The 24,785-nt window shown below is 42.9% G+C and overlaps 1 protein-coding gene across 6 annotated transcripts in view; it reads left to right on the forward strand.

Moving 5' to 3' along the window:
- Positions 1 to 1,584: 1,584 nt before the first annotated feature.
- Positions 1,585 to 24,785, forward strand: part of KCNC1 (potassium voltage-gated channel subfamily C member 1) — a 118,984-nt gene continuing 95,783 nt past the window's right edge. For 2 of the 6 annotated variants that reach the window (XM_080998914.1, XM_080998917.1), the window contains exon 1: positions 1,588 to 3,660. In XM_080998914.1, the coding sequence (XP_080855040.1) occupies positions 3,091 to 3,660 (570 nt within the window). In that variant the 5' untranslated portion in view covers positions 1,588 to 3,090. Of the gene's footprint in view, positions 3,661 to 24,785 lie in introns of all 6 variants that reach the window. The other 4 variants (XR_013984091.1, XM_080998916.1, XM_080998913.1 and 1 more) reach the window with 4 other exon arrangements.

The following is a 24,785-nucleotide window of genomic DNA, read 5'->3' on the forward strand; positions in this document are numbered from 1 at the left end:
AGTGAATTGACAAGGAAGTGGGGAAATGTAGTGATACACCCTTAGCCTGAAGAAGAAATGGGGAACCTTTGGTACTCCAGGTGATGCTGGAAACCTTGACCCAATGGCCAGGGATTATGGGAGTTGTAGTTGCAGGTTCTCTATTCCTTTGTATGCAGCGGAATGGATGGATCTACTTCATTTGCAAAGTAGGGGCGTGTTTTGTTTTTTGAAAACATCTACAGATCTTGTTGACCAGGGTACAAACATGCTCCCAGTTAGGAAAATGGATCTGTTGCATTTGTTCAGATTGTGGGCTGGTGCCCCATTAGCCATTAAACTATTTGTTGGAAATAAGGCCCACAGATTTCCCAGCGGAACTTACTTCCATCCCATGCATATTGTTTTCAGGATCCTGGCCTTAGGTTGCCTAATTGGCAATATTTTCAGATTATAACTGGGCTGTGATTTGTAGCCTCCACATTCTTTTCTTGCTCTTTGAAACTTCTCTTGTTGTTTTAAATCTCTATTTAATCACTATTAAAATTCAGTAAGCTTTTTTTTTAAAAAAAGGTTTTAGACCTAGGAACATAAATCATAAGGAATAATACCTAGGAACTCAGGTTGCCAATTCCCCATGGCATCTCAAGAATAATTTTTTCATTTTGAAGTGAAAATGTTTGAAGATGGTTTGAATGTTTGAACACTGAAGATCAAGCAACATATTCACATTGATCTTTTCTTTCAGCAGGTCTGAACTGATTTCTCTGTTTCTCTTTTAAGCCGGGAAATATGCCTGTTCTGTCTTGGCCACTAGCGGAACAGCCATTTCTGTCTTCCTCCTTCATCGCCACTTCTGATGAGAGGGAGCCAATGTCAGAGAAAACGCTCCTTCCCATCTATCTGAAAATGCCTATATTGATTAAAGGGGATGATGGAGAGTGGGATGCGATTTTCACAGGCAACATTCCAAAGGTTGCCAAGCTAATGTCAGATGCTGCTTTCTATGGCAAAGGGCTGAGAGGAGCCGTCGCTCCTCTGCCTCCCCCCCCTCACACACCCCTCCCCAAATTGTCTGAGTGCATCCTTTCACGTTGTCGAAAGGAGGCTCAAGGCAGTCCTTTCTATGTCTTTCTCGAAATAAAAAGCCAAAGGAAAGCTAGCAAGACCCTTCGCCAGGCCCAGCCCTGCCGTCTCCTGCAGTCCCCACATTAATCGCTGGCAGCAAGGTAGACAATGGCAATCCCAGGCTCCCTCTGGCTCAGCGTGCTGCCTCTCGCTCTTAAGTCTTCCAGAGAGAAGCACCAGGTTGCCCAACCCCGGGGTCTTTCCGGTGCCCCCCCCCCGAATCCATTCATTCCGAGGGAGAGATCCGAATCGGGACCGCTCCCCGGGATCTTCTCCAGCTACGTGACATCCCATTCAGAGGTGCGATCCCCTCCTCCCTCTCCCTTCCTTCCCGGCTGAGAAAATAGCACCCTCCCTTTGGCCGCCTTGCTGTGCGCCTGCCTCTCTCTCTCTCTCTCTCTCTCTCTCTCTCTCTCTCTCTCTCTCTCTGCCTTTCCACTCCAGGTGACACTGGCGCGCGTGTAGCTGCCAGGCGCTGCCTCCCCGCGCTGCATTAGGACCCGGGGAGAACTGCTCTATTCAGAGCCCAGCGCGCCTGCGCGGTGCTGAAGTGTCCGGAGACCGGGCTGGCTGGACGAAGCAGCGAAGAACGGCAAGCGCGGCGGCGGCGGCGGCGAGTTCTCTGGCACCCAGCCTTCCTTCAGCACCACCTGCGAGAGCTCTTGGGCGGCGGGCGCGAGGGAGGGAGGAGCAGACAGAGACGCGCTGATTGTCCACCTCCCTCAGCACAATCCACCTGAGGCTTCCCCAAGCTGCCTGGATCGCCTGCTCGCCTCAGCCCGACACGTAGGGAAGGAGGAATAAAGACCCCCCCCCATTCCTGATCCCTTTTTGCCTGCCCACCTCCCTTTCGACCCCTCTCCCCGCCTTTCCATCCATCCCCAGTGGCAGCCTCCCGTCAAGGGAAGCGCTACTAGTCAAGGGCTGCGGGAGCGCTGTCCATTTCAGCACCACGCTGCCCTAAGCAAAGGCGAGCCCACGTCGCGTGCCTAAGTCACCGCTTGTGGCGGGGAAGGTGGGGGGCGATCCGGCCAAAGCTCAGGGGCCGAAGGCGCCTTTCGGGCGGCTGCAAAGTGTGATCGGCATCAGCAAGGAGGGAGCCGAAGAGGAAGCGAAGATTGAAGGCGACGCGTACGGATTTGGTGGTCTTTTGTTTGAATCGGAGAGCTACATCTGGAGAATTGTCAGCTATCTCTCTATATATTCCATTGCTGATTTGTTATTGCTTCGTCGTTATCACCATCCATTTAGTTGCTGGTTGTGGTTTTTCACAACCCTGCCTAAATAATAGGATTGCTACGTGTTGAGCTCTTCCTAGCAGCCACCTCTTGCTCCTGCCTCTGCTCCTAGGACGCCAGTACAGAACGATTTTTGTTTTACAAACATCAGCATCTTCAAGAGATTGGGTTTGATTGCTGCAGCTGGGCATTGGTATCTGCCCACTTTCTTCCTCCCACCTTATTTTTGTATGTGTATGTGTGTGTTGTGTTGTGGACCCCTTACTCCACTGCCTCCAGCCTCTTGTTGCATGCCCCTGCCACCACCAATCTTCCCCACTGAACCTGCTTTGTAGGTCAGCTATGTCCAACTAGATTTATTAATTGATACATCTTAATTGAGGAAGCAACCCCCCTTCCCCACGCTGACACTCACCCCTGCCTACCCAACCATATCTCACAATCACTGTTCTTGGATATCCGGCATATTCTTATTTTAAATGAGGCTTGTATGAGTCTTAATTTGCCAGTAAAGAACCCAAATCTGCCATCATTAACTTTCACTGGTACTCTTGACTTTGCCTCTGTGGGAGTGAAGGGTATAAGAGGCCAAGACCAGTGGATGCCCTTGATAGGGGCACCTCTTCCCCACATAGGAGAGGTATCAAGTTAGTTATTGATTGCAGATGAGCAGACGCCCCCTTATGTGCTTGTTGTGTGTTGTGCTTGTTTGGATGAGTCCACGACATGCCTAATAAGAGACGAGATGGGCCAGGGCGATGAGAGCGATCGCATTGTGATCAATGTGGGAGGGACTAGGCATCAGACTTACCGCAGCACCTTACGCACCTTGCCCGGCACTCGGTTGGCCTGGATCGCGGAGCCGGATGCCCACAGTCACTTTGACTATGACCCCCGCACAGATGAGTTCTTCTTTGACCGACACCCAGGTGTCTTTGCCCATATCCTGAACTACTACCGCACAGGTAAGCTGCACTGCCCAGCAGATGTCTGTGGACCTCTATATGAGGAGGAGCTGGCCTTCTGGGGCATCGATGAAACCGATGTGGAGCCCTGTTGTTGGATGACCTACAGGCAGCACCGTGATGCTGAAGAGGCCCTTGACAGTTTTGGTGGGGCACCTCTGGATAATAGTGCTGATGATGGAGATGCAGATGGCACTGGAGACTCAGGTGATGGTGAGGAGGAGCTGGAGATGACTAAACGCCTGGCACTCAGTGATTCTCCAGATGGAAGGCCTGGGGGCTTTTGGAAGAGGTGGCAGCCCCGTATCTGGGCACTATTTGAGGATCCCTATTCCTCCAGATATGCAAGGGTAAGCCAAACAACCAGCGCTCAGAATACCTTATTTACACAAACTCTAAGAGGGTTTCTAACTTGGTGCTGTTCACCAGTTCCTGGTTGCATTTCATGTGCTGCAAACCATGCAGGGCCTCTCCACTTAAGGGCAGGTAAGGGAAGCCACGTGCCTTCTAAAGCTGGCACCACGTGAGTGAAGCCAGCACTTCAGAACAAGGGCAGATACAAGGGCATAACACACCAGGAGGAGATTGAACCTTATAACAAAGACCCAATATTGCAATCCATTTTAAGTAGACATCTTTTGATAGTCACCCAAGTAACTGCCTGAGCAATATTTTGTAGTCAGATTTCTCTACTGAGTTCCCTACCATTTTTCTCAACAAAGTGAAGAGGTATTCATTACTACAGCCACTTGACTGAAGGCTTGTATGATGGGTTTTTTGATTGAGCTGAATGGCATTTTCTTTTATCTGATTTCCAACCCAAAGGCCAGATATGATGCTCCAGGTTCAGCCTTCACTTTAGCAATTGCATTTCTTTATTAAACTGAGGTGACTCATATCAAAACACGCATGCAAGGTATCTCTTATTGCAGAGCAGGAGGAAGATTCCTTCTTCCCCATGCCAGCATTTGGAAGCAAGAGAAAATGGGTTTTGTGTCCGGCTTATTAATGTGAATGTGAACAAGACAGACAATAGACATTGAAAAATTGGTCTCTTTGCTGATGGGGTGAAAGATGCTCCTGTGCTAATCTAGGGACAGATTCTGCTCCCTCTGATGTCACCAGTCAAACACACACTGACGTCAGTGGGGGCTGGTGAAATGTCATGCAGCTGCTTTTTGGAAGCAGTGGGGGGAAATGAAGAGGAAGATTGAATGGGAAAAGTTGCTTCACTTTTCTGAGGTCTTAAGTGGACGGGTGTATGGATGTGTGTTAAAACTATGGTTGCTGTTGTTTTCCCCCATCCGCTATCATGAATGTTTTATTCCTGAGTGCATGTTTGTGTGGATAGACAAGACAAAAAAATGAAAATATATTTGTGTGGGTAGAGAATGCAAAAAATGAAAAGATACTTGGAAAATGGTTGTATACATGAAGAGCAGCCAATTTGATGACAAACACGAGATGACTTACTGGGCACAGAAAACAAATTTTGTTGCTTACTGGAAGCAGAAAGCTCAGCACGTATCTTAAAATGGAAAATGGTGCCAGGCTCGCAAAGGAATGAATGAGATGTGTAGAGGGAGAGCCCTGGCTTGGCTCTTTTTTATTACTCCCCATTATATACTATTCAGAGATTTCGTACCACATTAGCAAGTTTAATATGTAAAGCTGTGAGTCTGTGTGTGTAGTAAAGATTAATTAAATATTTGCTAGATCATAAAACAATGGTGTTCTTGAGCAGCAACACTTGGATCCCAGTGATATTTTGCAAGGGGACATGAAACTGTAGAGAGAAGGTCAAATAGTTGTTTTTTTCAGACAGATCCTGCTGGCTTTCTCTAAGAAAGAGTAATATGAACACAAACTGGATTTGAAATGGAGTCTCCCCTCTTCCCCATAGATACTGAATTACACACAGACTAGGACCAGGCATGCCATGTCCCAGTTGACATTGTGCAGAGCAAAGATCCTATATTTGAAGAGATGCTGTAGCTTAGTGCTGAAGCACATGCTTTTCATTCTGAAAGTGGAATTTGTGGCACCTCTGGTTAAAATGGTTTCAGGCAGCAGAGTTGTGGAAGACATCCTGGAGATCCACTGCTAGTCAGGGCAAAACACATTGCTGAGCTAGTTGTACCAATGGCCTCTTGCTCAGGCTTCATCTGACCATGGGGCAACAACCATAGAAAGCACCTGTGGGGTGTAATTCATGATTTTGGTGTGACTTGTATCAATTCTGGTAATGAACAATCATGCATTCTATTTATAAGTACCTCTGTCAAAAGATATAGCTGGATACTTTTTGTTCTCTTAATTTGTTTATTTTACTGTCCATTTTTTAGCTGGGTTTTTGATATGGGTTTGTGGGGTGTATTAAGCCTTTGGGTTGCATTTGCCATTGTCCAAAAGCTATTGCAAATGGCTAATTTTCCTTTAATTCATGACCTTCTATGCAGGTTTTGCAGTGTCTATAAGGAGTAAGACAACATGCAGACATTTAATTTTTTAAAAAGCTTTGTCTAATATGTTCATAGCTATTAATGGATACATTAGCAGACCTTCAGCACCTAATAATGCAAATAGAAACTAATGGATGTGTTGTGTATATAAAGGAGTACTCAGAGCTGTGCTATGGTAATTTAATAGAAAACACCACAAAGACCTCAAACTAGCTACAGAAGCCATGAAGAAGAATCAATAGGCTCATTTACATACACACTATTTTTAAAAAAGTCAATTACACCAAATAAAGTGTTCATCTAGGAAAAATGCATGCACAGTTTTAATTAAGAACTGTATAGTTCTAAAATGTCTACATCAAATTAAGGCTTGCAAATTACTGTACATTTAGGCTTGGAAGTTTTCAAATGGTTTTATATTTAGGTAAACACAATTGTCCTGTAATAAACATGTGACTGTGGGGCTGAAGGTGAATCTCACATTTACAAAATCTTTGGGGATTCTGAAGCCTTTGGGGGTACAAAACTCCTACAGTGAATCACCTTTTCCCTGGGCTACAATTGTGACCAAATCTTCCCTACATTTTAATTTTTCTCATGTCCTAAAGTTGTCCATGAAAGAATCCTAAAACTATACAGTAAAGTATTTATTACTCAAATATTGAATAGAAGTTTTTTTTATCCCACCCCAATGCACGCGTGTGTGTTGCAAGCCCCCCATCTGTGCCACATATTCACATGCAGACATCAATATTTCTTAGGAAGTGTTTGAAGGACACAATTCAGCAATTCAACTTTGCTGTTCATGACAGAGTCATCTATACGGGTCTGTTTTCCTTCTCGCATTGGATGTCCAAAAAAGAAAGGAATGATCTAAAAACTGCTATAAAGTATTGCTACCCATGCTTGAAAAAACACCAATTCCTATCAATAAATTTACAGATACCTGTGAATTTATTTTATCTTAATTTTAAAGCCTCACAGGCAGATGTTTTAAATGAAATATTGGTTGACATAATGCTTCTCACATAGTACAGATACAAAATCCAGAAAAAACAAGTACTTATTTGTAGCCTAATGAATAAAAGCCAATCCTGTGATTGAGAACAATTATCTCCTAGACTAATAGCTTACTCATTCTGAGTGTGAATCCTTATGTAACCAAAGCAGAAGCAACCACATGTAAGAGAGAGGTTTCAGCAGGAAGCAACCTAAGATCTGCAGAAGTTCAAAAGCTCTTTAGAAAAAGCCCAGGTGGATCTAAAAACAGCCTAACAAGAATTGAACATTCTCAACAGAACATTGACCCAACTATTGTGGAGGGAACAGAAAATCTAGGGGACAAGGGAAATAGAATGGAGTACCTGGAAGTACCATGGCTGGCTGCCATACTGAACAGGAGCACTCCACACTGCAATGTTTTGTTGCAGCAGAGTGGCGCTGTAGTCTAAACCACTGAGCCTCTGCAGATCAGAAGGTCGGCGGTTCGAATCCCCGCAACGGAGTGAGCTCCTGCTGCTCTGTCCCACCTCCTGCCAACCTAGCAGTTTGAAAGCACACGAGCGCAAGTAGATAAACAGGTAACTCTGTGGCGGGAAGGCAAACAGCATTTCCTTGTGCTCTGGTTTCCGTCACGGTGTTCCGTTGCGCTCAAAGCGGTTTAGTCCTGCTGGCCACATGACCCAGAAAGCTGTCTGTGGACAAACGCCAGCTCCCTCAGCCTGAAAGCGAGATGAGCGCCATAACCCCATAGTCGCCTTTGACCTGACTTAACTGCCCAGCGATCCTTTATCTTTTACCTTGTCCTAGAAATAAAGGCAGAAGAACTGCTGCTTAGGAAGGTATGATGGCCTGATATTTTCTGGTATCAGCCATACTGCTGTATTATTATTTCATAGGAATGTGGAGGTCACAAATACTGTATCACTGCATGAGTCTTTTGCATAAAAATGTTAAACAAAACTTAGTTCTTAATCTTAAAACTTCCCCCCCCCCCTCTGTTGCAAAGATAGGTCAGGCATGTCTAGAAGGGGAAGTGGTGCTCTTGCAACAGCTTGCTTGCAGTCTACTTTGAGGGAAGAGTCTACTACCCTCCAAATCTTCCCCAAAGTGACCATCCCTTGAAATAAATTAGCTGCTGATCTGAGGTATAAACAGTGTCTAAATACCTAGATTTCTTCCCTGTCTAGGTATGGTTATAAAACAATTTAACAGATCTTTTGAATAACACCCCAATGATAATGTAGCAAAACTTTCACATAAGTAGAATTTAAATAAGTAGCCGGTGAAACCCAGCAGGAGTCAGCAGTTTGACCTTGTAGCAGGAGTTAGCATCTTGTATAAACATCTGTTTGATTTCAGAGGAACTTACTTGTAGGCTAGTGAATTCTGTAAATTCCATCTTCCAAAGCTTTTTAGCTCGATAAGACCCAAACAGGAGATGGTAGTGGGTATGGAAAGGGATAGTTGGTGTCACTAGATTTCCTATATCAATGTTAAATGGAAGCTGTTTATTTTGACTGCAAGATGCTATCTGAAGCAAATGTTTCCCTCTTCAGCTACCAACTCCCCCAATTACATGTGTTTAGCCACTTTGACTGATGCCACTCTGTCCTAGCTGAAGAAACAGATTTGGGAGAGGTGTCTGAAAGAGAATTTCCTATACAAGGTAATGACAAAGGCAGCTTCCTGGTCAGCAGTGATGGGAGGGAAGTGAGAGTGGCAAAGGAAAAACAGTCATGAAGGGCAGGGAAATATGTGGAGGGAGCAGAAAAGGGTGAAAGGGGATGAAATGTCAACTGACAGCAATCCTAGGGCAGGATGATATTTGCATCATTTGTTATTGACAGTTCAAAACCACCAAGAAATTCAGTGGCAAAAAGTTCTACTGAGTGTACAGTTATTTGGACGGTGTTAACTTGAAGCAAAGTGCAGCATAGTCTTTATTTTGTGTTAGATGATGAGATAGTGAATAGAACTGACAACTCCTTGATAACCAACCTCTTTAAATTCATTGTTTGCAATACTCTTGACGTCCACCAGCCTTGTTTAAGATTGGTCATCTTTGCATTCAGGAAGACTATATGGAGGGCCAAAAGACACAGCAATGTGGGCACCTGCATACAAATTGTTCATTGAAGAATTTCTCAAAGGTTGGCATTCCTAAGTCTCCCACTGGTAACAAAAATGTGAAGAGCCGTTCCAATGCAAGGAAAATATTTTACTGGCAGGAAGAGTGAGGAGAGGTGACCAGGAAGATGTGATTCAAAAGAGAGAAGAAGAGGAAGATGAAGAGAAGAGAAAAGAGTGGAACAAGGGCAAAAAGAATTAGCAACTGCATTGCTTTATGGGTCTCCAAAGGAGCCTTTCATTTCATTTATTTATGATGGAGGAAAGGGCATAGGTAAGAATTATTAGGGAGTTATATTAAAATTTTCTTTTTTAAAAGCTAAGGAGATATGGGTTTTTCCTCTACAACAAAGAGTTCTTTGTTGAAATAATGGCCTCCCATGATTCTAATGGAGTAAGATATTTTATGAAAATTAATACCAGTCATGGTACCTAATGTAATGCCCCATGACAAAATAGTTACCTATGCTTAAACAAAACTTTCATGAGTCTCTTGCCATCCACTGTGCCAGAATCGATTTCACGTGAGAGTGCCCTGTGGGCTTAAAGTTTAGGAGAAGCTTGACACTCTTACAGTGAGGGGGGAAAGTATTTGATCCCTTGTTAAATTTGCCTGTTTGCCCTCTGACAAAGAAATGACCAGTCCATAATTTTAATGGTAGGTTTATTGTAGCTGTGAGAGACAGAAGAACAACAGGAAAAACCCCAGAAACTCAGAAGACGAAAGTCAGAGATTGATGTGCATTATAATGAGTGAAATAAGTATTTGATCCCCTATCAACCAGCCAGATGTCAGGCTACCTGGTATCTTCACTGTATGTAACCAGCTGAGATTAGAAGCACCTGCTGTAAGGGAGCACTTGTAATCGCAGCTCGTTACAGTACCTGTACAAAAGACACCTGTTGACAGAAGCAATCAATCCAGCAGATTCCAAAGTAGCCACCATGACCAAGACCAAAGAGCTGTCCAAGGATGTCAGGGACAAGATTGTAGACCTGCACAAGGCTGGACTGGGCTACAAGACTATTGCCAAGCAGCTTGGTGAGAAGGTGACAACAGTTGGTGCAGTAATTTGCAAATGGAAGAAACACAAAATAACTGTCAACCTCCCTCGGTCTGGGGCTCCATGCAAGATCTCATCTCGAGGAGTTGCAATTATCATGAGAATGGTGATGAAGTAGCCCAGAACTACATGAGGGGAACTTGTCAATGATCTCAGGGCAGCTGGGACCATAGTCACCATGAAAACAGTTGGTAACACACTACGCCATGAAGGACTGAGATCTTGCAGAGCCCTCAAGGTCAAGACAACGCTTGTATAGGCCTGTCTGCAGTTTGCCAATGCACATCTGAATGACCCAGAGGAGAACTGGGTGAAAGTGTTGTGGTCAGATGAGACCAAAATCGAGCTCTTTGGCATCAGCTCAACTCGCCATTTTGGAGAAGGAGGAATGCTGCCTACAATCCCAAGAACACCATCCCCACCGTCAAACATGGAGGGGGACATATTATGCTTTGGGGGTGTTTTTCTGCTAAGGGGACAGGACACCTTCACCACATCGAAGGGACGATGGAAGGGATCATGTATCGTCAAATCTTGGGTGAGTACCTCCTTCCCTCAGCCCAGGGCATTGAAAATGGGTCGAGGATGGGTATTCCAGCATGACAATGACCCAAAACACACGGCCAAGGCAACAAAGGAGTGGCTCAAGAAGAAGCACATTAAGGTCCTGGAGTGGCCTAGCCAGTCTCCGGACCTTAATCCCATCAAAAATCTGTGGAGGGAGCTGAAGGTTCGAGTAGCTACACATCAGCCTCGAAATCTTACTGACTTGGAGAGGATTTGCAAAGAGGAGTGGGACAAAATACCTCCTGAGATGTGTGCAAACCTGGTGGTGGCCACCTACAAGAAACGTCTGACCTCTGTAATTGCCAACAAGGGTTTTGCCACCAAGTACAGTCATCTTTTGCAAAGGGATCAAATACTTATTTCACTCATTATAATGCACATCAATCTGACTTTTGTCTCTTGGGTTTCTGGAGGTTTTCCTGTTCTTCTGTCTCTCACAGCTACAATAAACCTACCATTAAAATTATGGACAGGTCATTTCTTCGTCAGAGGGCAAATTGGCAAATTTAGCAGGGGATCAAATACTCCCCACCCCCCACTATATATACCTTACTTATTCAGGGAGCAAATTGAGGAGAAAAATGTAAAAGAGAATAGGAAATTCATCAAGTAATCAGATTTTCACTTTATCCTTCAAAGGAACTTGACATATCACTCTTTCTCACATTCCTTTGTTCTAGCTATAATCTCCAGATTATTTTGGTAGCATTGAGTTACATCAAGTAGCATGACAGTCAGAGAGGCTGTGATTCAACAGCAGTGGATATAAATATACATCTGAAGTTTGATTAGGACAGTTTACCAAGACCTTTCTTGGTATAGACGCCTAATGTTACTTTGTGTGAAAAAAAGAAGCATGAGGCAAGTCATACAATGATAGGGACACATAAAGTAGCACTATGAACTCTATTGACCAAGCTTTTTGGTGGAGGGGCCAGGAATCCATAGTTTTAGTTCCTGTATTTTTGTTTTTAAATGGTTCTGTCTGTCCTGAGGTTTGCAACAACTTTTTTTGTGGTGCAGCTTCACTTTAGTAGATTGACCTATAGTGTAGTTTGATCCTTTTTAATCTATGTGTGTGTGCATGCATGTGTAGGGATGTAAGCTGGAATGTAGATGGTCCTGCCATGGGGTATGTTTGGTCTAGCTAACGCCATAATACAATGTGTTTCTTGTGCTCTTTAACAGGATATGCTAACAATTCAAAAACGAAACATATATACATAAGCTTTCAGGACAGAGTGGGTTAAAAGCCTAAATACATGTGTAAATCAACAACCTCAAGCAGCTTGTGTATGATCTCATTATACTATTGCAAATAATATCTGTTATTAACCAGTACCGGTGATTAACTCCTACTAATAGCAACAATGGAACCTCTAGCTGTTTTCATTCTGGCTCACTACACATTCAGACATTTCTGCACGGTTTACATTGTGAACTCTTCCACAGGGCAATATATGTGGGCAGATACTTTTCTTATCATTGCATGTTTCTGGAGCCAAATCCAGAGACCCCCTGCACTCTGAACATACAACATTTGTTAAAAAAGACTTTTTCTTGATGGGGGAAAAATCTACTTAACTGAGCTACTTTCTGTCAGTAAGAGGTATATGATAGTGCAACAGACTGTTTTGGAAGGTGGGGGACTCTGCTTCACTGGAGGTACCATATTTTTGGCACCATAACACTCACTTTTTTCCTCCTAGAAAGTAAGGTGAAATGTCTGTGCGTGTTATGGAGCGAATGCCTGCGGGTGGCGGGGGGATCTGCTGCAGTCGTGAGCAGAGGATCCATGGTTCCCCTTCCTTCCCTCCTCCGTGGTTACAAAGCATGGATCCACATGGATCCTCAGGATTTTTGCATTGGGCTACTCCAAACTCACTGTCAGATCACATGTCTGTGGCCACAGCATGAACCACAAAAATCATATAGCCACTATTTCGTTTAGAATATTTTTTTTCTTGTTTTCCTCTTCTAAAAACTACGTGTGTGTTATGGTCTGGTGCGTGTTATAGAGCGAAAAATACGGTATTTAATCAGAGGTTGGATGGCCATCTGTCATAGGTGCTTTAATTGAGATTCCTGCATTGCAGGGGGCTGGACAAGAAGTCCCTTGCAGTCCCTTCCAACTCTACAAGTCTATGATTCTATGGATCTTAAACAATACAATAAAAATGCAACCATCTTTTCAATCTGGAAATGTTAGTCTGAAAAACCTGGATGTCACAACTTGATTCATAAAACCACTTGGGAATACCTGTTTTTGACAAGGCAATTTGGATCTTCGCATTCTTTTGTAATGCACCTAGCCCATAAGCTCCTGCACTGTAACTGCTCAGAGAATGAAGAGCTAGGCATTCAGTTCCTGGGTGAGAGAACATTTCATCACCTAATGATCATAAATGGGATCTGATTCCAGTGCAATCCCTCACAGTCACTGGTGCTACAGCATTAGTGGGGCACCAGCCTATTTGTGATGCAGCTGCCTCATGCTAGGAGCTTGAGCAGCTGTGCAAAAGCTAAACAATTCTGGGGTATGTGATGCAGCCATCGATAGCCTCTTACACTCTATGCTGCCGACTATTCATTATGATGTATTTATTTTTATTTATTTTAAAAAGTTCTAGTCTGTCCTTTTTGTGTTCAGACCCAGAAACCTCCCCCCTAAATAAATTCACACATGACTCAAATTTTGGTTTTGGTTTTTGGCAGAATTTAAGCCACAACTTTATTGATTACAGAAAGTGACTGATTGCATAGGCTCTGGTTTGACTAGCTCCCTGCCATGCAGGTAGCGCTGACCCAGGGTTCCAGCATAGGTCAGCCAAGGGTGAACACCTGGATAAGTGGAAAGCCGGGAACAGGCTAACTCCATCACCCAAATGTCCCCCTGGACTCAGGCATGGGCACAACCCCCTCTCAGGGGTTGACCAAACCATTGAGTCCCTGGATTCCTTTAATGGAATATCCTTCACATAGGGATGGTGAGAGCGTTCTCCCATCCCTATCACCTGAACCAGAGCCTATCCACAACCTTACAAGTTGTGACGATTTGCTACGTGGCAGGCGAAACCCAAATGGCACCAGCCAATCAGGCAAGTGAGGAAAATTCCTGCCGTGCCCCTGTCCCAATGACAGATGACACACGACAGCATAGCAAGGTCAAGAGCAAAGCCTTAAAAGTAGGGAGAGGTGGGTGGGTGTTCCGAATGCGTGTGCCAAAAGAGGAAGCTCTGGGTCACATGCATGGGCATAAATATGTCCCTCGAACCGTTTGGACTGCGTCCTATTGGCCAGATTGTACCCAGCTTTGAGGGACATACCTCTCGGGTGTTGTGGGTGTCCAAACGTACCCACCCACAACACAGGGTGTCAGTTTTCCAGGTCTCACCGCAATACGTGCTCTCCTTAAGGGAGGACCCGATTCATCATTACCAATCTCAGGGCAGATTGTATTAGCCCAGGCACTGATGAGAACAGTAGAACTAACCCTGTAAAGTTAGTTCAAGCAGATAAGGAAGGAGACATCACTTTCCAAGTAGAAGATGCTTCTTTGGTCGCTATGGTGCAAGCTAATGCTTGAACAGACTTGAGCCTTTTCCACCCTCCAGTTTCTTGGTCTCTGATACTTTGAGAAACTGCAACAAAGCTCAGTCAATGAGTGATGTATCCTCTTAATTTCCTCCAGTTTCTTCTCTTCATTCCTTCATCTCTGTCCATGTGTTAAGTCAAGCATTTTTATTCTAGTTGTATCTTTAGTTTACATTTCCTGTAAATAGTTGGCCATTAAAATAAATTTCACATGAATACTTGGTACCTAGTAAAACATTCCTCCCATTTTTGTTCCCTTCCTAATATCACATTTTAATACAGAACACACTTCAGCATCGGCCTAAGTTTAAAATGACAATTAATTGTTGTTGTTTAGTCGTTTAGTCGTGTCTGACTCTTCGCGACCCCATGGACCAGAGCATGCCAAGCACTCCTGTCTTCCACTGCCTCCCACAGCTTGGTCAAACTCATGTTGGTAGCTTCGAGAACACTGTCCAACCATCCCGTCCTCTGGCATCCCCTTCTCCTTGTGCCCTCCATCTTTCCCAACATCAGGGTCTTTTCCAGGGAGTCTTCTCTTCTCATGAGGTGGCCAAAGTATTGGAGCCTCAGCTTCACGATCTGTCCTTCCAGTGAGCACTCAGGGCTGATTTCCTTCAGAATGGAGAGGTTTGATCTTCTTGCAGTCCATGGGACTCTCAAGAGTCTCCTCCAGCACCATAATTCAAAAGCATCAATTCTTCGGCGAACAGCCTTCTTGATGGTCCAGCTCTCACTTCCATACATCACTACTGGGAAAACCACAGCTTTTACTATACGGACCTTTGTTGGAAAGGTGATGTCTCTGCTTTCTAAGATGCTGTCTAGGTTTGTCATTGCTTTTTTCCCAAGAAGCAGGCGTCTATTAATTTCGTGGCTGCTGTCTCCATCTGCAGTGATCATGGAGCCCAAGAAAGTAAAATCTCTCACTGCCTCCATTTCTTCCCCTTCTATTTGCCAGGAGGTGATGGGACCAGTGGCCATGATCTTCATTTTTTTGATGTTGAGCTTCAGACCATATTTTGCGCTCTCCTCTTTCACCCTCATTAAAAGGTTCTTTAATTCCTCCTCACTTTCTGCCATCAAGGTTGTGTCATCTGCATATCTGAGGTTGTTGATATTTCTTCCGGCAATCTTAATTCCGGTTTGGGATTCATCCAGCCCAGCCTTTCGCATGATGAATTCTGCATATAAGTTAAATAAGCAGGGAGACAATATACAGCCTTGTCGTACTCCTTTCCCAATTTTGAACCAATCAGTTGTTCCATATCCAGTTCTAACTGTAGCTTCTTGTCCCACATAGAGATTTCTCAGGAGACAGATGAGGTGATCAGGCACTCCCATTTCTTTAAGAACTTGCCATAGTTTGCTGTGGTCAACACAGTCAAAGGCTTTTGCATAGTCAATGAAGCGGAAGTAGATGTCTTTCTGGAACTCTCTAGCTTTCTCCATAATCCAGTGCATGTTTGCAATTTGGTCTCTGGTTCCTCTGCCTCTTCTAAATCCAGCTTGCACTTCTGAGAGTTCTCGGTCCACATACTGCTTGAGCCTTCCTTGTAGAATTTTAAGCAATTAATTACTCAACAGCTTATATTTATGGTCCTAGGAAGCAAGCAGTAAATAATCGTAAAAATTTACGTGTATTGTTGTGTTTTGTTTACAGTGTGAGAATAATAGGCCCAAGCTGATTGTGTCACAAAGTTTGCTGCCAATATTCCCATTTATGTCAGGGAGAGAGAGAAAATGGGTCTCATGGGTGTAAAGCAGAAAAACAGATCACTTGAAGTGAAAGCATTGCTTAAAAGATGGGGACATTCATATATTATGAGTTAAAACAAAGCTGTCTTGACAAGTTAAAGTTAAATAAGCATAATTTATACATATCTGGTGGCTGTTGACATCTACCAGTTGTTACTATCTTTTTAGCCAGTAAGTAAGAAATCCTAGAAAATTGTCATGGGTTGGATCCTGCTCTCTCATGAGTGGAGTTCTGTTCACAGGGTGCTTCACAGGAGGAAGCTGGAGAGACAATTTTTGCGGATTCTCCCTTCAGCCTTCTGTGGATCCTGAAAAGCCAGAGGATTGGGAGACCCTTTGCAACAGCATGAAAGGAGGCAGTGGGGGCTGCCAAGGGAAAGTGGAATCAGCAAAAATCACCACCCTTGCCGCCTCCACCTCCAGTGGAACTTTCCACTAGATCAGAGCTTCCTCCACAAATGGAAGGAATCCTGCTATTTGCAGAAGGCCATGTCTCTAGATGCAAACTGGCATTAGCAACATTTGCCACTGAGAACAGAGAAATTTTATCAGCATTTTCCCATTACAGAATCGGACATTTACCAGAAACTCTCACCTTATATCACCTTATATGAATTGCATGCAAAGGTCAACATTCACCAGAATTCTGACCTGAACATATAAAAACCATGTCTTGACAAGAGCCACAAGCAACAGGCATCTGGTTTTGAACTGTTGTCAAATATGGGTGTCCTATTTCATTCTACTATCTTTATTTCATTTTAGTGTTCAGGAAATTTGTGACCACAGCATTGCTGAGTGCTGTGTTTGTTCAAGAACTGGTGAGTGTTGAGAAAAATCAATACACAGGGTTCAAACCTGAAAATTTGTACTTAATGCAAAAGATCATTCCCTTAAAATATTTCATTTATGTTAAGTAGAATTACTCACAAAGGATTGGGCCTTTCATTTATTTCGAATAAAACGGCAATATGTCATTTTAAGGGCTGTGCAATTACCTTTCAAATTCTACATGTTGAAAATACAGGAGGAAACATTTCTGCAAGACTGAGTTGGTTTCTTCTGTTGAATATTACATTATGTAAGTAGGTGATTCATTCAAATGCAGATGACATGATATAGATGTTGGAATAGTAGATAGAATGCAATTTAAAATCAGGTGGAGCCAATGCATGGCATGAAATAAGAGACACCTGAAATCCTGATTTTTCACTGGACAACAGATTATTTTGCATGCTGAATTATTAAATCCATATTGTCAGCTTTCATCACTGCTTCCTGCCTGAAGACCAGCCACTATTTAAAGAGAGATACACTGCAGATGGATGTCATAGTGGAACATGTTGGCTTTGTGATTGGCGGCTAAAATGGAAATGGTTGAATATAGAGATGTACCAAGTAGCAATTATGAGCTGGGACAGCTGTGTAAGCAAGGCTAGAAATGCTAAACGAAAGCAGAATTTATTGTACTTTGTTATGATAAAATTATATCTTTGTGCAGAAGGCTTATTCTTCTTCACTAGTGATGGAGCTTTGTTATGCTGAATTCTCCTTATTCCAATATATCATATGCCTGCATCAAAAGGCCCACAGAATGTATGAATGTACCTTTCCCCTCCAATGCTTTTTCAGTTGATGTTCAATATGCATTTGTGGAATCACTTAATCAACTCAAATATACATTGAATTGTTTGTGAATGCAATCCATTTTAGAATGAATTTAAAAGTAAACATTCATGAATTTAGTGAGTACACTACACATTGCTTTTCGTCTTAATTCAAAACACACTGCCCTTCTCCTTCTTCCAGGTCACTTTATGTCAATATTAAATTCCCACCCTTGATTATATGAACATTTTGGAAGGTCCTGCAAGTTTTGCTGTACAGTCCTATACATGCCTACTCAGAAGTAAATCTCATTGAATTCAATGTGGCTTTCTCCAAGGCAAGTACTGTAATTAGGAATAGGACTGTAGGATCATACAAAAGTGTTTGTGGAGTTTGTTTTACTCCACAGACACCCCCAATGATTTCACTGGCACACGCTACAGAACAAAGGATAACAGGATCTGGCCTTGGTGGATTCTCATTTCCTTCAGATGTGATTTATGTATGGCATCACACTCAAATTAATCATGCTATAAAATTTTGAATAAATCTATGCTCCAAGATTTTCTCCAGTAATTGCTTATGATGTAAGCCCTTTAATAAGAGTAAGTTAAAATTACATGGTAATGGCCCTTTGAAAAAAGAAGAAGCAATAAATCTCCAATTTCAGTGAGCTGCATAAAAGGCAGTTATGTCACTGCTGCAGATAAAGTACAGAGACACCACTGGCATTCTATTATGTAATTGTTTTGATATTTAGCAAGCAGACACAGATATTAATGTGAACTGTTAGATTTGCCTAGCTAATGGTAGGTCAAAATCATAGTGGCTTTGCTAGAGGAACAGTCCGTTTTAAACATCTTTTCACAACTTCCACAACAAATGCAAGACATCCACTTGGGGGAAATGGATGCTTAGCTTGTTGTGTTCTTTTGAAACAGCAAAATAAACCATTCTTCCCTGGCTAAGATCTATTATTAGGTCTCCTTAGCTCTAGTCTGATATTCTAACAACTATATTATGTTGTCTCTCTTCACACACACACCTTCACAACGAGCCAGCAAGATGTTGTGATGAAGATGGTGATTTGGTTTGACCAAGGCCATACATTCAGATAGGTAGCCGTGTTGGTCTGACACAGTAGAAATGAATAATAATAATAAAAAAGAATAGTCCAGTAGCATCTTAGAGACCAACTGAGTTTGTTCTGGGTATAAGCTTTCTTTTGCATAAACACTTCTTCAGAAACACTGAAACAGAAGTCACCAGGCCCTTATATATGGTGGGAAGGGTGGGGTGGGGTTTTTCTCAGAATGGTAGTAGGAGATGGGTGATTGACTCAATGGGTATGGTAAACCTGTTGACGACTGTTAACGACTGCAATTAGTCCTACAGGAAAAAGCAAGGGATAGTATGCAGATGACCAAAAATAGCTTTAGCATATGTAATGAGACAAGAATACAATATCTCTATTCAGACCAGGTCTCTCCATACTATCTCTTGCTTCTGAAGAAGTGTACATGCACACGAAAGCTTATACCCAGTGCTGCTACTGGACAATTTTTTAATTTTTTAATTTATTTCAAGGTCATACATGTTCTGCTCAAGAGCATACCAGAATCTAAACTCAGCATCTTATTCCACTTTGCCACAGTGACTCTACTTCCAGATGAATGGCAGAGAAAGTCTTTCATTCTGATTCTGCAAGTTTAGGGCTGTCATGTTCTAGAACAGGGACAACCTTCTAAACACATGCACGTGTGTGTGTGCGCGCACACACACACACACACACACACACACATATGCATGTGTCCCTGACACACTCCTTTCCCCTTCCTTCTGCTCTCATTTACCAACAGTGCAGCCATAATCACACATCCAAAGTTGCACAAAGAATGTTTTATGAGTGGACCTCTGGCTCCACCCACTGATATCCCTTTCCACCTATAGGGAAGGAGATCCACAAACTTTTATGATCCCCGGGATTCTCTCCATAGAACCATAGGATTGTGTCCTGAATGAAGCATTTGTTCAATGGCTATTTAATAGGGAGGCTAAAGAGTTGTGTTCATTTTATTAACACACACACACACACACACACACAAATACATGCAATGAACAGTGCTTAAATGTTAACGACATACTGTGCCTGGGCTGATTAATCTTGGGTGTTTATCCCTTTGAAAAATCCCCAGGGTGCGAGTGGTTTTATTAAAAGACCCAATGTAAATTTAAACCAGTATGGATTACTTGAAACGTTAGCTACGTCTAAGCGGCAATAAATCAATATCCAGAAGTGCACTGGAACTTCTTGATAAAACCTCATGTGGAAAGACAACTTCTTCTTTTTTACTCCCAAGTAAATAGCTAAAATAATGAAAATTGTTTAAGTTGTTTCTCATTCATGCAAATCCATACCAAGTAGCTCAAGCCACTGCAATATATGGAAAGATACCTTCAGAGGATAACTAAGGTTAACCCTCGGGATCTCAGAGAAATTATCTAAATTCTAATTTATGTATGAGTTTGGAATATTCTGGCATCCTAAATTTGGCCCTCCCATCTTATATGCACCATCAGTTTTTGTGGCAAATTAATTAATAGTCTTGAGTTCTACAGAAAGATATATTTTTTGTACTGTAACATTATTCTGATGCAGCTGCTTCCATGTGCCATCTTTAACAATTAGCTACTATAGCAGCAAACCACCTATATTTGGCCAAGTAAAAAGTCCCATTCTCCCAACAAAAGGGAATATGTCAGATATCTGCTTAATAAAAGATAGGGGTGTGCACTGGCCACAAGATTTGCCTTGTATCTGTAGCACTGTATCATTCTAATTTGAGTTGTTATTAGGGTCTGTATCAGCGTTGTTAAATCTCGAGCTCGCTCTTCCCATGCGGAATCTAAAAATGGGTATAACTTTTTTCCTTTTCACATAAGTGTATGAAATTTGCAGGCAAAGGAGTTCCTCCAGAGGGATTAAACCTGCTAAATTGCTAGCAGATCCTTCCAGTGTTTTCATTAAAGTTTTGGGGGGGGGGGTTCTGTTATTAAAGAAAAAGTCTGTGACATTTTCCCTGTCATAATTGGATGCATTTTGCAGGTATGGTCACCCCTTCGGAGAGGGAGGAAGCCTGCCAGCTATCAGAACCATACATGAGCTGGTTCTCCCACAATGGCAGACTTTACCATTTAGAGGTGGGCAAAACAGAAATCACTAATTGTCCCTTAGTGTTTTATAGGCAATCACTCTTGAAACTGGTGATATGAGGGAGTTGCAATGAGCAACACAACTAGCAGCTTAGTACCAGACCTAGGGGTGGGGATGGATGAAAATGTTAATAATACTGGTCAGTTAATATTCAGAGAGCTTAAAATCCTATAAAAATTCTGTATGTTTCTAATGGGACAAGGGACAGATTTGGGCTATGCATGGGATCGTGAAGTAGGAATTCACACATCTCTAGTTAAGGTGACAGTACAAGTCCTTCTGTTATGTTTGCCAGTTGTCCACTAAAACCCATTCATCTACTGCAGAATAATTGCTTTTGTCACTCAGCTAATCCCAGTGTGCTCCAAAATGGAGCAGGTGGCTCTTTGTGGGAGTGCAAGAAGATCCAAGGGACATGAAGAGATTTCTAGCTGTCATAAGAAACCTTTGGAAGGGAGCCATCAAGAATCTGAGAAGCTTGAAGCCCGCAGCTACTTGTGTGGTATGGAGAAATGTTCTTCAGCTGAAAGCAGAACAGCACATCCCCATTTGGGGATGGCAAACAGAACATGTGTAAACGGAGGGTGGTATCGCTGAGCATGATTTCCTGTACAGCTCCATGCAATGGCAGCAGAACAGGGCGGAAGGCATCTTCTCTAAAGATGTGGCACAAAACAAGGAATTTGCTCTAGTCCTTGAAGGACCAAGGAACACTGCTCCGTGTGGGTGGTGCAGAAGGGCAGTGAATGCCAGGACCGTATGAATGTAGAATGGATGCCACACTTGTTTTGAAGCCTGTTTGAGATATTTTATTGGATCAAGCGTCTTCCATCCACAAACATTTTGCAATCCACCATAGTGATACTGCTAGTGGTGAGAGGGAATGCTTGCCAATTCCTCTCTGCCGCTACAGGGCCTTCTCGGTAGTGGTGCCCACCCTGTGGAATGCCCTCCCATCAGATGTCAAGGAAATAAGCAACTATCTGACTTTTAGAAGACATCTGAAGGCAACCCTGTTTAAGGAAGTTTTTAATGTTTGAAGTTTTATTGTGTTTTTAATATCCTGTTGGAAGCTGCCCAGAGTGGCTGGGGAGGCCCGGCCAGATGTGAAAAGTACAAGTAATAAATTATTATTTAAAATTATTATTATTACAGCCCCCAACACCACTGCCACACTGTTCCAGAGGGTCTGCAATATGGGAGGAGGTGTGTGGTCTTGACTGGGAGTTTGCAAAAGCTGCACCCTTTTCCAACCAACAGGAGTACCCTCTGAGCAGGGCTCCCTAATTTCAATATCTTGTGTACGAGTCCCTCCATATGACCTGCTTATTGAGCATTCATCCCAATTACCTGGTCTTTATGTAGCATCTGTTCTAACTGGTTTGCAGGGTGGTTATACAGTGAACACTTCTCCTGCATTCATCTTGTATTTATTCCACTTCCCACACTTTTTAGTTTGTTTCCCCATCACTTTCCAAACCACACACACACAAAATCTGATTCTTTTCTAAAGTGGATTTTTTTTTGTGCTAGGGCAACAGAGCTGCCCAAATCTGAAGTTCCAGTATACGTTAGATTCCCTCTCACAAAATAGTGACCGTCTGAAGACAGCATTCTGAATGAAGCAAAGTGTTGGAAAACACATTTCCTTATTTTGGCTTCAAAGATGGGCTTGTAAGTCACGTCAAAACCCAAAGTGCCCTGTTATATGAGGACACCTTCCTTCTTCTGGTGCAATTGGTTTGTCAGCTTTCACAGATGCTGCACATAAATGAAAGTATTCTTAAAAAATTCATCACTTTTTAAATTATTTAAAGAAGTATTTTCTTTTAGTGGAAGTTAATGCTGTATTTTTCATAGAGAATGGAGCCTCTAACATTGCCACCAACTGATCCTTATGATCATAAAAAACACAAAATAAAATGCATTATAAAAGTCATATTGTCTAATCCTATACTTGGAAACATTTCACTTGCTTGTTTGGTATCCTTTTATAAACCTTCAGGGAAGGATACTTCACAAATTTATTAGATCATAGTCTCTGTTTTAAGATTTCCTTTAACCTTTCCTAAAGCTATGTGGCTGCAATTTAAATCTGTATCCTTTCCCATCTTTCTGACTTGCTTTCTGACCTGTTCTGCTAAGATCCTTGTGCAAAACACCTTGTGCTTTTGGCATTCTGTTGCTGAGCTGATGTGACTTTATCCTGTCCTTGAGTTGATAATGTGCATGATGAACCTACCTTGTGGACTAGACTTTACAACTTCCTGCTTTTTGCAGCTTATCTGATGTGCAGGGAGTCATTGCTACAACTAGTGCAGACTTGCTGGCATACTACATAAAAGAAGTGTAGCCAGACAGGTAATTGGGGCTCTGGGACTCTATGCTGATATTTTCAAATTAATATTGATAATCATTTGGTTGCCCAAGAACTTGGACGTAAACAGTGGGTGAAAGACCCGTCTAATACAAACAACACTGTTGACATAAGTCTTGCACAAATGCAGTTCCATTGGTCTGAGACAGGACAGCAAGGTATGTATTAGTAGAAGGGAATAGCATGTCCCAACACTGAATCCAGATCTTCTGGGCTTTTGCCTTGCACAGACATCCATAGGATGAGGCCTCAATACAGTTGTTCCCTCTTTTTAATGCAAGACTTTTAGATACATGAGCAACAGTCTTGTTTGCCAGCCTCACTATGCAGAGGGATCAACAAGACTTGCAGTGGTTCCCAACCTTTTTTTGGCCATGCCCCACCTAAGCATCACTAAAATCCTGAAACCCCCCGCCCCCATTACATATAATTCTTATTATTCAAAAAGTGGGAACCTGGGTGGCACTGTGATCTAAACCTCTGAGCCTCTTGGGCTTGCTGATCAGAAGGTTGGCAGTTTGAATCCCCATGATGGGATGAGCTCCTGTTGCTCTGTCCCAGCTCCTGCTAACCTAGCAGTTCAAAAGCACGCCAATGCAAGTAGATAAATAGGTACCACTGCAGTGGGAAGGTAAACGGCGTTTCCGTGTGCTCTGGTTTCCATCATGGTATTCCATTGCACCAGAAGCGGTTTAGTCATGCTGGCCACATGACCCAGAAAGCTGTCTGTGGACAAACGCCGTCTCCCTCGGCCTGAAAGCGAGATGAGCATTGCAACCCCCATAGTCGCCTTTGACTGGACTTAACCGTCCAGGGTCCTTTACCTTTTACCTATTCAAAAAGTGAACTCCTGTTCACATGGAGGAAGCCTAAAGGCCATTAACTGTTAATAACTCATTCTCGAATTGCCACCCCCTAAAAATCAAATTGCCCGCCTGTGGGGCGTGTGCCCCATGTTGGGAACCACGGCTCTAGAGAGTGCAGCAAGCCGGAGGCTTCTTTCCAACAGTGGAGCTGAAAAGCAGGAAGGATCACCCCTGCTCTTTCCCCACCCCCAAACATGGATGGAAATATTTTTTTCTAAACTTGCCAGGAGGCTGGAGATCAACCACCCAGCAGCTGCAGAGCCACAGAAAGCTGGTGTGTTTCCACTTCCTTCCACTGGCTTCATCTTAGAGACTTTGGTTTATCCTTGATCTCATGCTGCATTTCAAAGGTACAGAAGGTTAGGAGCAAGACACTGTCAGGTGATAATGAACTTTTGGCTAGCCGTCAAAATTCACCCAGAATTCACTGACCCTTGTGAACAATGCTCTGATTATGAATTAAACAACTACACATATCCTGCTATTCTTCCAGAAATGGAGAATGGCTTACATATGGTTTCCCTGAGGAGCCAGATCCACTTACTGTTAACAGTGGAATTACATCATATGCCTTTTAGGTTTTTCTCTTAACTCATCATCTCAATCAAGTCCTTCATCCCCCCCGCCTTAAACCTATCCAGTTCCTATAGCATTTAATCACGTGCCTTCTGTTCCAAATGCTTTATCAATGTTTGTACTATGCCCTGAATCTCCTCCCATTTGTCAATCTCTCTCTTGAACTTTGGCGCCCCAAAGTGACCACAGCACCGTAAATGCATCCTCACCAGTGAATTACAGACGGAGTGCTCTGCCCGTCTTAAAAATTAAGCCTCAGC

This window comes from Podarcis pityusensis (genome assembly GCF_964106645.2).
Source record: "Podarcis pityusensis genome assembly, chromosome: 1".
NCBI classification, from domain to species: domain Eukaryota; kingdom Metazoa; phylum Chordata; class Lepidosauria; order Squamata; family Lacertidae; genus Podarcis; species Podarcis pityusensis.